At 33.5% G+C, this 12,588-nt stretch overlaps 1 protein-coding gene across 12 annotated transcripts in view; it reads right to left on the reverse strand.

Annotated features, from left to right (window-relative positions):
- Positions 1-12,588, reverse strand: part of SCAF8 (SR-related CTD associated factor 8) — a 200,033-nt gene that overhangs the window by 140,580 nt on the left and 46,865 nt on the right. For 11 of the 12 annotated variants that reach the window (XR_010381211.1, XR_010381210.1, XR_010381209.1 and 8 more), the window contains 6 exons: positions 12,222-12,352; positions 9,620-9,796; positions 8,886-8,965; positions 7,029-7,146; positions 1,574-1,705; positions 1,199-1,311 (listed from right to left, as the gene is read on the reverse strand). Coding sequence is in view for 8 of the 12 variants with exons in the window: in XM_031456601.2 (XP_031312461.1) it covers positions 1,199-1,311; positions 1,574-1,705; positions 7,029-7,146; positions 8,886-8,965; positions 9,620-9,796; positions 12,222-12,352 (751 nt within the window). In the remaining 4 variants the exon portion in view is untranslated. The remainder of the gene's footprint in view (positions 1-1,198; positions 1,312-1,573; positions 1,706-7,028; positions 7,147-8,885; positions 8,966-9,619; positions 9,797-12,221; positions 12,353-12,588) is intronic. The other variant, XM_031456602.2, reaches the window with a different exon arrangement.

A 12,588-nucleotide genomic window follows, 5' to 3' on the forward strand; every position in this document is an offset into this window, starting at 1 on the left:
ATAATTCTGTTTACAAGTTTTCAACTTCTAAAATCTTACATTGCTTGACTTTACAATATAAGGTGATCCTGAAACACTGCTTCTTTCTTCCTGTCATTTGTATACCACTGAATTCTTCAAAATACTTAGTAATTAGGTGTTGCTAACACAAAAAAGCTGCCAAGGTAAAGGAGTTTTCAGCTCTAACGCTAATTCATTGAAGTGGGGTTGGTTTAGAGAAAGATAAACTGGCAGGCTCTCATTTGCAAGAGATAAATACAAGTAAGTTCTTGAGAGACACAAATAACTGAAAAAAGTCATCAAAGATACTGCCCCTTTTCCTGCATTTATCTTTCAGATTTTCAGGGGTATTCATTGCATAAAATAGGGCATAAAAATGTTAAAAAGTAATGACTTTAAGGGGGGAGGGTATAACTCAGTGATAAAGTGCATGGTGCCTAGCATGCATGATGAGGTCCTGGGTTCAATCCCCAGTACCTCCATTAAAAAATAATGAATAAATAAATAAATAAATCTAACTACCTCCCCCTCCAAAATCAACAACAACAAAAAAAGTAATGACTAAGTTTTAAGACAATTTATAGCAAAAACAATATATATCTGCTCTAAGAAAATTTACCAGGTTAAGAATAAGGCACCTTCAACTCAAATTTGGATAAAAACATGTATATTAGTAAGTCTTAGCCATGCTGAAAGACCACAAAAAAAAAAAAAAAAAAAAGACAAACATTTTTAGGATGTGTTTTATAATAGTTTGGTGTTTATAAAAACAAGTTTTTGCAGTTTTATTTTTATGATCATTTTGGTATTATGAGATGAAATGGAATGTGAGAAATACAGTGGACTTTCTAACACTGTTCCTCCATAGCTTGATTTAACTGTTGTTCAGAAGCAATAATATCCTAAGCTGGATATCACCACTATTAACTAAAATCAAGTACAACCCAAAATCCAAGTCTCCCAACACTGCTGTGACTCATGTAAATTATTCAATTAAATGGCCACAGATACACACAACTAAAAACAAGTATTTTCTGTTTTTGAAGTTCTGAATTACTTCCTCCTGAGAGAATGTAAGATGTCACTCTCAGAAAAATATTTCCTTTAATCTTGATGCAAAGAAATAAAGGATGCAAAAAAAAAAAAGGCCAACATTTTAAAAGTTTGCACACAGCTTTTCTTAATAATACTGCAGAACCTTGAACGAGATCGTGAATGTGTTCTTGATCTTGAGCGAACTGCCACTTTCTTTGCTTCTTGTTCAAAGACCTCCTCTTCCACTCCATCTTGCCCTTCATCTATATCCATATCCTTGAAAGTCAAAAGAACAGGAAACAAACAAAATGCCTGGTTGAGAATCAGTTTATATTGATAATTCTGCCTTACAAAATAGTCAGCATAGTAGCATTAATGACTAATAGTAAAATGGTTAGCATATGGAGCTTAATGGGGGGGGGGGGGACCATTTAGATTTACATTATTTTACATAAAATAAAAATTACTAACATATTTTACAATTTTTTTCCGTAATTAATTTTAGAAATTTATGACCCAGAAAAAATTTATTTTTTACCTGTTGTTGAATATCTATGGAATCATCCAAATTTGCTTCAGGTTCAAGGAAATGCTGCTGACTGCTCCCCTGTGATGGTGACGCAGAATGCTCTGACCCGAATGTTCCTTCTTGACTATCCTGAGGAGTTGCCTGTTGAGAATGTATACAAACACATAAATACTGGGAAATAATGATTATTACAAATGAAAATTCAAATATGCAAACATCACAATTAAATTTTTAAAAAGGAGCCCAATACCTGAAGAAATCCCATGTCACAGCTTTTATGATCAATCTAAAATGGCACTTTTGTATAAATCAAGTTTACTTAAAAGCATAGAACACTTGCATAAAAGGGGGAGACTACAACACTAGGATAGAATGGTAAAATCAACTAAGTCTCCAAATAAATTTTTTACTGCGGAAAATATAAACTATCAAGAATAAAAGGGTTGTATCATGAATGATATATAAAGAACTAAGCCACACGGTACATGTATATTAGCAAAACAAACCTCAAATCCCGGTATCAAAATCATAAATCTAGCAAAAACAGTTCTCAACTTGGGCCTTTCCCAACCTCCATCTCTAGCAATTCACAAAATAATAAATATTAAAAGTACTCAGATAAGCAAAACATTTCAGAAAGCCTAATAAAAGTTAGGCAATGAAGCCTAATTAGAGGAACAGCTAAAATTGGAACTCTTTTCTCCCCAGAGGACTAGAGTTAAAGCAAGTTGATAGAGTGACACTGTTTACACAATGCTAATGAGTATGAACTTGATTAGCAATTACATATACTACAGTGTTAACTAAGATTCAGAAACTGATTATTATGAAAAAATAACTCCCTAGTTTAAAAATTCCTAAAGCATAATCTCCTAGGTGCTGAGGATTAATAAAACGACTTCCTGGTGGTACACAAGTTGGGAACCACCATAATAATTAACAAAAAAGACCAAGTCGTAACTACCATTCCCTTGCTACAAACAAGGACTGTGAACAAAGTTACTCTCTCAATTTGTCTCCCTATCTATAAAAGGAATACAAGCAGTGATTACAGACAACAATACTGTATTATTAATTTCAAAGATGCTAAGAGACTAAATCTTAATTGTTCCCACCACAAAAAAGAAACAATAATTATTTGACATGATAGAGGTGTTAGCTGACATTAGAGAGGTAATCATATCACAATATATAACTATCAAATCAGCATGTTGCACACTTAAAACTTACACGTTATATGTCAGTTGTATCAATAAAAATTTTTAAATTACTCTAATGACATTCAAACTGAAAGAAAAGAAAACAGCACAAAAATGAAGAGCCAAAAAGAGCATTAAAGAACTGTTTCAAGTGTCTTAATTTATGAAGGACAGGTTCCCCAAAGACAAGTAACATTTTCAAGGTTTAGAAATAAAGCTAAAGTTAGAAAAGACTTCTACCGGTTAGTTAAATGCCTGCTCTATTCCAGCCACAGAACTGACCAAAAGGTTGGTAAATAAGTATAGTGAGAACCAACCAAAATGTGTCTTAAGCACAGTGCTCGCTTATGCCTTTAAAAATAGTACAATAAAAATAAAATTCTTAACAACACAGCAAAATAATTTTCAACTTCATCCTGAGCCTTACTGTTTGGTCCTAATTCAGTACTCATATATCCATCACATCACTTATTTCTTACTTTACCACTCATGTTGAGCATCCTATCTATCATCCACTCCATTTGTTTTTCACTTTCAATTTCTATTTAATGGTCAACCCTTCGTATAGGCAGCAGAATCCACGGCAATCAATTTTAGTTTTTGAGCTTCTTTTTTGAGCACTTCTACCTATTTTAAAAGGTTGTGATTCATGACTTCTATTTTTCCTTAGACGTCTTACAAAGAACAAAGGGAAAATTTACTTTTAAAAGTCAACTAAATCTTTATTATCTTGTAATTAGCATTAGGTCCATTGGACCCTTAACTTAGAAGTCTTATTGTCCTATATATTGAAACATTTCCCTATTTCATCATCCTAAGAATTATTCCATCATTATTCATCAATTACTCCCAACTGTGTAAAAAAGACTAAAATAATAAGACAAAAAAATAAAACAATGGAATTGTTGAGAAGGGTGAATCAACAGTGAAACAAACAATCATCATTCAGTTTTACTGCATTACCAAAAATACTGCATCACATTTCAAGAAGGTGTAAGTAAGACTGGAGATATTATCTGTAGTCTGCTTTTAGCTTTCCTTGGAAAATAGATCCTTAGATTTTTCATTTTCTGTCCATAATAAAGAGAAGAAAACTGACAGAGGAACATATTTCAGAATTCTTAGACAAAGTAGATGATGAATGCAAAGAAAAAGACAGCAGCATTCTAGACTCTAATGACAATGGTGAAATTTAACATTTAAGCAAAATTTCAGACTGTGAATTTTCAATAACTTCATCCTACATGTACAAATGTACAATTTCATGAATTCTGACAGATGTACACACCTATGAAACCACTGCCACAATCAAGATACGTAACATTTCAATCACTCCCCAAGTACATCTCTAGTTTCTTTAACAATGTCTTCATACAAAGTATCAGTAAAAATACTGGGGGGGAAAAACAGAAGACAAGGATAACAGCAGCTCTCAGAGACTTCCTTCAAGGTTGGATTAGCATTCAATAAATGTCACATTGTGATCTGTTATAAATCTACTTTCCTCTGTTTTTTTTCCTATAAAAGTTGCAGGAAAGACTTTATCAGAAACCTTATTGAAATCCACACATGTTATGCTCTGCCTAAAGCACTGTCCTGATTTTTGAGTCTAACAACGTTACAACATCAACCTCAGTATTCTGAAATGCAACCCGAGCCTCTTAATGTATCACCCATCTTAGGTTCTATCATGTTCAATTCTATTCTTCACACTATATTCTCCTCTATAAAAAAACAACCGAAGCAAAATAAGTTACATATTTCTGATATCCCACTGACAGCTCTTTATTATTAAGTGGTTGATTCTATCATCTTTTGACTCCTAACATTCTTTTAAAAGCCTTTTCATCAGTCTTATCATTTTTATCATTAGCGTTTCATTTTGAGTTGTAACTCCTGACATCTTTTTTTTTTGGTGGGGGGAGGTAATTAGGTTTATTTATTTATTTGATTTTTCAGTGGAGGTACTTGGGATTGAACCCAGGACCTCAGGCATGCCAGGCATGCGCTCTGCCATTTGAGCTATACCCTCCCCACTGTGACATCTTTTGAATATCCCGATAAAACAATTATCAAAATCATGAACTCCAACTTACTCAACACAACAGAAATCATTCCTCATGACATGATTGTTAGTCCCTTCACAATTGGACCATTCTCAGAAAGTGCTCCTGCTGCTTTCCATTGGTTTTCTATCGTTAGATAAGACCTCAACCCATATCCACGCGTGGTCAAGGCTGCAATGAACAGCGTGGCAAGAGCAATCCCAGTCTTTTCTCTAAGACACTATAGTAACTCTTAGGCAGCCACACTGAGCTTACTGCTAAAGAAGAATGCTTAATTTTTCTGCATATTTCATCCTATCTTAAATACACTAAAGGCAACTGGTTTGGTAGAGCCAATTACACAATTTATTAAATGTAATTGTTACTCTGTTGATACACACTTTCCAACTTTAAGTTTGGCATAGGTTTTAAATACTAATCACCTTATGCATTAGAAAAGTTGTTTTCTTCACTATTCCCTTTTCTTCATTGCTTATTTTGAGGAATTTTTTCTTCACTACTCCCTTTTTTCTTAGCTTTAAGAACGTCTATTCCTTTCAGAGAGATCTTATTACTGTACCTTCTAAAATTCTGAAAATGATGTATAAAGCAATCAACTTTTTTTTTTTTTTGGTTGATGAGAATCTTAAAACAAAATCACTCTCCAGTTTTCATTAGCTTTCACTTCAGTAACTTGGCGTTAATTAGAAGCTGGTCCAGAGTACTACTACCTCTACTGCTTCTGCTAACCCTTCTGAAATGCAACTAGAACAAAGACACGTTTCTAGCTGAACAAACCTGCTGTTGAAATAAACTCCCCCATTACAACTACCTCCTTCCTCTGTAACAGCTTTGTGGTTTCTTATTGTATCACTGACAACCTGTTTCTTTTCCTTAAGTCACAACTTGTGTTTTTCTTTAAACAACATCCCAATGTTCTTTACTGTGCTCTATCTTCAAGTTTCTAAATTCTCGGGCAGATATATTTTTATTTTCTTGACATAAAATAATATATCTACTCCAATTACTTATTATTAGAATTATTTCTTCAAAACAAGATACGGAATTCCATTCTCGTAATTTCAGGGACAAGTTCCAACACACAAATAACATCAATACTCATTTTATATTTACTACTTGCATTAAAGGACAAGTCCAGACCCCAGCCGTGTCTAAGGTTTGCTGTCCCTTCTAAAGTAGCTCTTCCCTCTTCCACATTCCCACAGTCCGTCACTTGCACCTCTTTCACAGAAACTCAGGTTCTGCCTCACGTTCGTACAGACATACGCACTCCATCAGAGAAGATGTTACCTGAGGCCAGATACTTCTCTGTTCCTCTTGGTAGGTATCATCTGACAATGAACTGCTCATACTTAAAAATATTTCTGGTATTGTATTAAATTCATTAGCACCAAAAAGGTTTGATTAGGAAGAAGTGTGAGTGGGAAGGAATTTCTGGAAATTCATGTTCTACACAGCCTTACATCCGTAAATATTTCTCATATAGAGAAAATAGGCTTTTTAATAGATTTAATCCCAGCCTAACAACAATCTGACATATTTTATCAACTTGAAGGTATGATTTTTCTTCACATTTTATCATCCCTGAAATTTAGACGAGTCTTACAACTCCATGGGATGCTATACATACCTCACAAGTGTTTAAAAGTTCTCAGCTACACGTAAAACAATGGTGGGGTCTGAAGACTGATGATATATGCATGATACTACTGGTGTACTTTAACATTAGATGTTTCCCTTCACTAAGTTTCAATTTCCTAGAGTATAAATGAGATTCAGAATGCCTATCTCATAAGCGTTAAATGTAATCAAGCCCAATAAGGTTCTTGCCACATACTAACAGCTAATTAAAGGTAGCACTCTATTTCGTTACCTTCACCATCAACAACAGCAACATCATGACCTTGCCTGACAGGGAACTGAGAAGAGAGGAAAGCTCTAAGTTGTAAATAGTGAAACACCATCTCTGTCTTCTGTTCTCTACTTCCAATATATAAAATTAATTTCTAAAATGTTCTCAGTGGATTCGTAAGTTGTCAGAACACATTTTGATTACAGAAAAAAAAAAAAAGTAAAGGTCCTGAGAAGACTGATCTTCCTAGTAATAAGAAGGTGAAAAAAATCACCATAATTTAAAAAAACCAAATGATAGAATATATATAGCAGTAACTCTAGAGACCACAAGAGGGGGTTATAAACCTTTTGAGGCTGTTGCTGTTCCAGGAGTTGCTGTCTGAGATGCTCAAGATTTTGCTGCTGTAGTTGTTCTGCTATCTGATGAAAAATGGAATTGTTCACAGATTCCGAAACATGAGAACTAAAAGGAAAAACAAGTGGATATACATTTTAAAATCTAATAAAGATAATATGAAAATAACTGAATGTTCAAAAAGAACACCCCAAAATGCCAATTAAATGGAACATACTCTACTGTAATTTTTACTTTACAAATATTAACACAGAAAATAGAATACCTCAGAACATTAATATGTTAAAATAGAAATATACTATTCAATAGTGTTTCAATAGATAGTACATCAGAGATACTCTGATGAAGATCTGATATTACTGTCTCACACTATTAAATACATATAAATTAGTACTCTTCACATTAGAGCACTTTAAGAAAATCTCAAAACATTTATAAAAATGCTTGAAAGTATTCAAACATTGTCACTCTTTAACTCCTTCTTTAACTATGAGACAGTGGGGAAAATGGTCGATCCATCAGTACATGTGAAATCTACAATCAAAACTGATCATATAAAACTAATCTGCTTTCTTTAGAAAAGCATTCACATTATTAGGTATGTTAACAGAAACAGTGTTTAGATAAAAGGTAATAATAATTTAACTATACTCTGGGAAATTCACACCTGGAATACACCTGGAATTCTGGGTGCCACAAGGTAAGACATGAACAAAAAAGAGGGCATCCCATAGGGGGCAATCAGGATGGTGAGAAGTCTTGAAACAGTTGAAAAAAAGTGTACTTCATCTGGAGCAAATAAACCTAAGGGGAAGAATGATACCTATCTTCAAATACTGAATGGCTATGTCTCAAAAGATAATGGAGCAAATTTGTTTCCTTGCTTCAGAAAGCAAAACGGATCAATGTGTAGAAAACAAATCAAATAGAATTCAGTAACAAAAGATCATACAATATTAATAACTACTTAACTTCTTGTCATAGAAGGCATTAAAGCAATGGAGAAAAACCAGGACTATTAGGACTATCAGGACTATTAAAAGAGATTCTTAACATTGTTCAGGACATGTTACAAATGATCTCAAATGCTTCTTCTAACTTTATAATTCACAATCTAAAATACTAGTTTTTAATTTTTTCAAGTAGAGTATCATAAGCATATTATCTGCACTTTCATATATTATATAAATATATATTTAATATATTGCCACAATATAAAAAACTCATGACCTCTGAAAGAAGATTCCCAGAAGCTTTCCCACTCATCATCTCATTCCTATTCTCCCACCTTCCAACCCCTATTCTCCAAAAACCTCCTTCCCACTGGTCCTCTCATGAACCCACCCAGAACCTAGGGCTATGCAGAATTGTTTGGGGAGGGGAGGAATTGCTAATCTAAATAAAAACATACAACCCATTTCTTTAAAAACAAAACACCTACAACTCTTACTTTTTCCTTCTGATTAGTCTGATATACTCCCAGAATTTAGTGTATTTCCTAGAAGTGACCAGTGGCACTAAAAGCAAGCTTCTTTCCTATTATTTCAAATATACTTACAATTGAGTTAAATAATTTAAAAGTTTAATAGAGATACAGAAAATATCACTAGATTTATCAACACACCAATTTTCCAATAAAAAATTTTGATATATCCCAGCTGTTTTCAAATTTCCTTAGAAAGAGTCAATACAGGGAGGCAACAAGCAGCAATTCCACCATCCTTCCGATGTTAGCGGTCAAAAGCTCAACTCAAAGCAGACTAAGCAGCTCAGATGGCAACATCCTATCCAATGCTTATAAAGGTAAGAGAAAAAAGGATGGCTTTTAAGAAAAACATAACTCTTACAGTTGAGAAGTTGGAATTTCCTTTTTGGGTTCTTCACTATGCTCAGAATCTTCCCCAAAATCAAATCTATCCATCAACTTCTAGGTGGGGGAAAAAAAAAAAAAAAAAAAAAAAACAGAGAGAGAGAAAGAAACAAATGTAAAAGTGCTCCACACAAATAAAAGCTATGAATGCTATTCTGAAGGTCAATGACATCCCATTAATCATCTCTATCATTTAATATGTATATATTTCATCATTTTATGCTACACTATAAATTTTATTTGAGCAGATCTTTACTTTTCTTTAAAGCATTTTGACAGACACTGCTTTATGAAGCAAAACAAATCATGACAAATTATGTAAAGAAGCTTTCCTGTGAACTTTCACATCCTTTACAGTTTTAAGTTTAGCACGTTAAAATTATAGGGCAGACACCCTAATTAATATATTTGTAACATCCGTAAAAGAAATGAGAAATTTCAAAAAATAATAATATGCCTTAACAGTAAATACACAAGTTTACTGACCAGTTATCTCTAGCCAAAAGAATGTTTCAAGTGTAAATTATAAAATTACTCAATTTCGTTTGGAAATTTTAACCTTTTGTAAGATCTACATCTTACATGATACAGTGGATGTTAAATTATAAAATAGTTCTATGAGAAAATATAATTTACAGAATTAGAATCTATATGATAGTATAGAAAATTTAACTCTTCATACAAAACAGGTCCTGTTATCTTAATTTCTACCTTGTTAAAAGACACTCCCTGTTCCAAGGGATTAAGGGTGTTGGCTGCTGCAGCAGCTGCTGTGAGCTGTGCTGTGAGAGCCTGGAGCTGAACGACAAGACCAGCATCCAGGGCTTGCAGGATGGAAGGCTGAGGCTTCTGCTGCTGTATCTGTAAAGTCTGTATTAACTGCTGTAGCTGAAGGGTGAAAAAAAAAAATTAGTACAAACAGGGGTTGGGTTTTATCCATAAGAATGCCCATCCAAAACTTATAGTCAATAAAATTTATCACTCTACAGTCTGGAGATCAAGAAAAAATATATACTAACTCAAAACAATTTTTTTAAATTAAGATTTTATGTGTGTGTGCCATATATAATACACCCTTTAATAAGTCTGTCTTGCTTCTGAAGTCAGAGAACTTTAAACAAAATAAAATGATCATACTATGATAAACAGATAAAGAACTCATCACAAACAGACTGATTTTTTTCACTAAGCTTTTCATCCCTTCTTCAATTAGCTCCTTAATCCCTGTAAAAAGGACAGGCACTTACAACAACTGCTTTTGCTCTTGTTCAGTTTTACCATCCGATAACATATTCCTGAAAACAGGAAAAAAAAAATCTGTCCCTTGGAGCAGTCTGAAACTAAGGAAATCAAAGGTGAACAGTGTCAAGAAGAGCTGAAAGAAATCTGTTCCCCCTGTTCACCCCTCTCTTAAAAATTAGAAATAGGAAAATCCTGAAGCTATTTCAGTTATGCAGACCCTACATACATTCTAGAAATAATTAACACTTTCCTATTCAAGATCTAAACTCAAGTTAAATCAGAAACTTATCTGTTTAGAATAGAAAAATAAAAACAGCAAAGCTATTGCTGAGCAAGACATCTGCACCATCTAAGTACAGTTCAATTTACAGTGGGAGAAGGTACAAACAACATGCAAGATGACAGTAAACAAAATAATGTCATGCCTACCTAAAACAGCTGCATTAAGAAACAAACTAGTCTTTACCTTATCAGGTAAACATTTACAACAAACTACTAATGTCATAGTAAAGAAAATACAAAAAAAAAATGACAGTTGAGTTACTGCACTAGGAAGCTCAGAACAGGATGGATGAACAAAAGGAGGGAGGGAGAGGAGGGAAGAAGGAAGGAAGGAAATGTCACGTTTCTCCTTCACACATTTTAACTGCTCTCACTGACACCTCCTCTTTCCCCCCTTAGCACTGTTATTCTTTCAGTCACCCAGGTTCAAACCTCTAAAGGATCCTACTTTTTCCTCTACTCTGACTTCATATTTTATAGATTACTGTGTCTTCTTGACGCTTGATACTACTCTTCTGGAAAATCCATTCTCCTGTCAAAAGTATTTTTTAATGTATCTTTTAAAATGACATTTGCTTTATGAATTATTTCTAAAATATCATTATCACAAAAAATTAGTAATTCCATTAATTTAACCTAACATCCAATTTGGTTTCCTAACTGTCCCAAAAATGTAGAAACTCAATCCCATCTAAGACTATAAATGAACTGATTTTTACATTTTTAAAACCATTAGAATGGTTCCTTTTTTTTTTTTTTGAGATTTTCCTTTTAGAGAGTCCACAACCTTACAATTTTTTCACATATTCATTACTTTCTTTCCATTATCACTAGTACCAAAAGAAAAATACTCTGTATCTCTAGATTCTTCTCTCATCATTCAACTACTGTTCATATCATGTGACTTCAACATAAAAGTCTCTGGCAATTCCCTACTGCTTAGTATATGAAGCCTTTATTTCTCAGTCCACCATTTGTATCTTTTGAAACCCAGATCTCACACTTAGGTCTACCAATTCAACTCTGTCACTAATAATTTACATGCACAGTACATCTTATCCTCCAGACAACTTAATTCTAAAATATCTTGTCTATAACCAACACTGTTATGCCTCTATACATCATTCATCTATTCCACAAGAATATACTGAATACCTACCTATAACCTAGATACTGGAGATACTGCAGTGAACAAAACAGACAAAAATCCTTGCCCTTAAAGAGTATGCATTCCAGTAGGAAAAGACAGAACAAAGTAAATTATATAAGGTATTATAAGTGCTAAGAAAGGAAATAAGGCAGGTGCAGAGAAGAAGAACATAGAGGATAAAAGGCAGTTTCTCAAAGATGCCTTTTCTTGGCTATTCTACTTCTGACGTCTTCCCCCAAACCTAGTCACTCTACAGATTTACCCTACTTTAAGTCATATATCACTATTTAAATAACGTTTGTCTGTCTCCCCTAAGATAGAAAGATATCTTCTCCAAAGAAGGTCTCCCTGCCTTGCTACTGCAGTAACAATAGCACCTAATAATGTTCAGCATAAACTATGTGCTAAATCAGTATTTTCGTGTAGAATCAATAATTTATAAAGTAATCTTTAATGACATAAAAGTGTTCATAATGCCTTACTAAATGAAAAAAAAAAAAGCAACTTACAGAGTACCATACATAGTGTGGTCATTTTTACAAAATAAACACATACTCTTTAGGTGGTACATAATGAAACAATACGTTAGGAAAATAATGAGTTATAAATCATTGCTAACAAAACAAAAAAGCTGCTCACCTGTTGGCCTTGAGGACTTTGTAAGATCTGAGCTACAGCTGCAAGTGTATCTGTATTTGTTATCTGAGATACCCACGGATCAGGTAAACCTTGAACCACATTGGCTGGAGTAACAGGTGTCACAGGAGTTCCTTTTAGAAAAGGCATCAAACCCACCCCAATAAATGTTAGTAAATAAATAAGACTTGAAAAGGTAGAGAGAGAGTTGTTCTGCCACTTTTATAAAATATGTAAAAATTTATATTAATGTAATTTTATTGTCTCTATTTTGAAAAACCACTACAGAATTAGGTAGGTTAAGGAAAAAAAACACCAAAAAGAGCTACCCATACTTGTTCTCAATTAGCTAAGCTCCTACTTTAAAAGA

This window comes from Camelus dromedarius, chromosome 6 (genome assembly GCF_036321535.1).
Source record: "Camelus dromedarius isolate mCamDro1 chromosome 6, mCamDro1.pat, whole genome shotgun sequence".
In the NCBI taxonomy this organism is placed as follows: Eukaryota; Metazoa; Chordata; class Mammalia; order Artiodactyla; family Camelidae; genus Camelus; species Camelus dromedarius.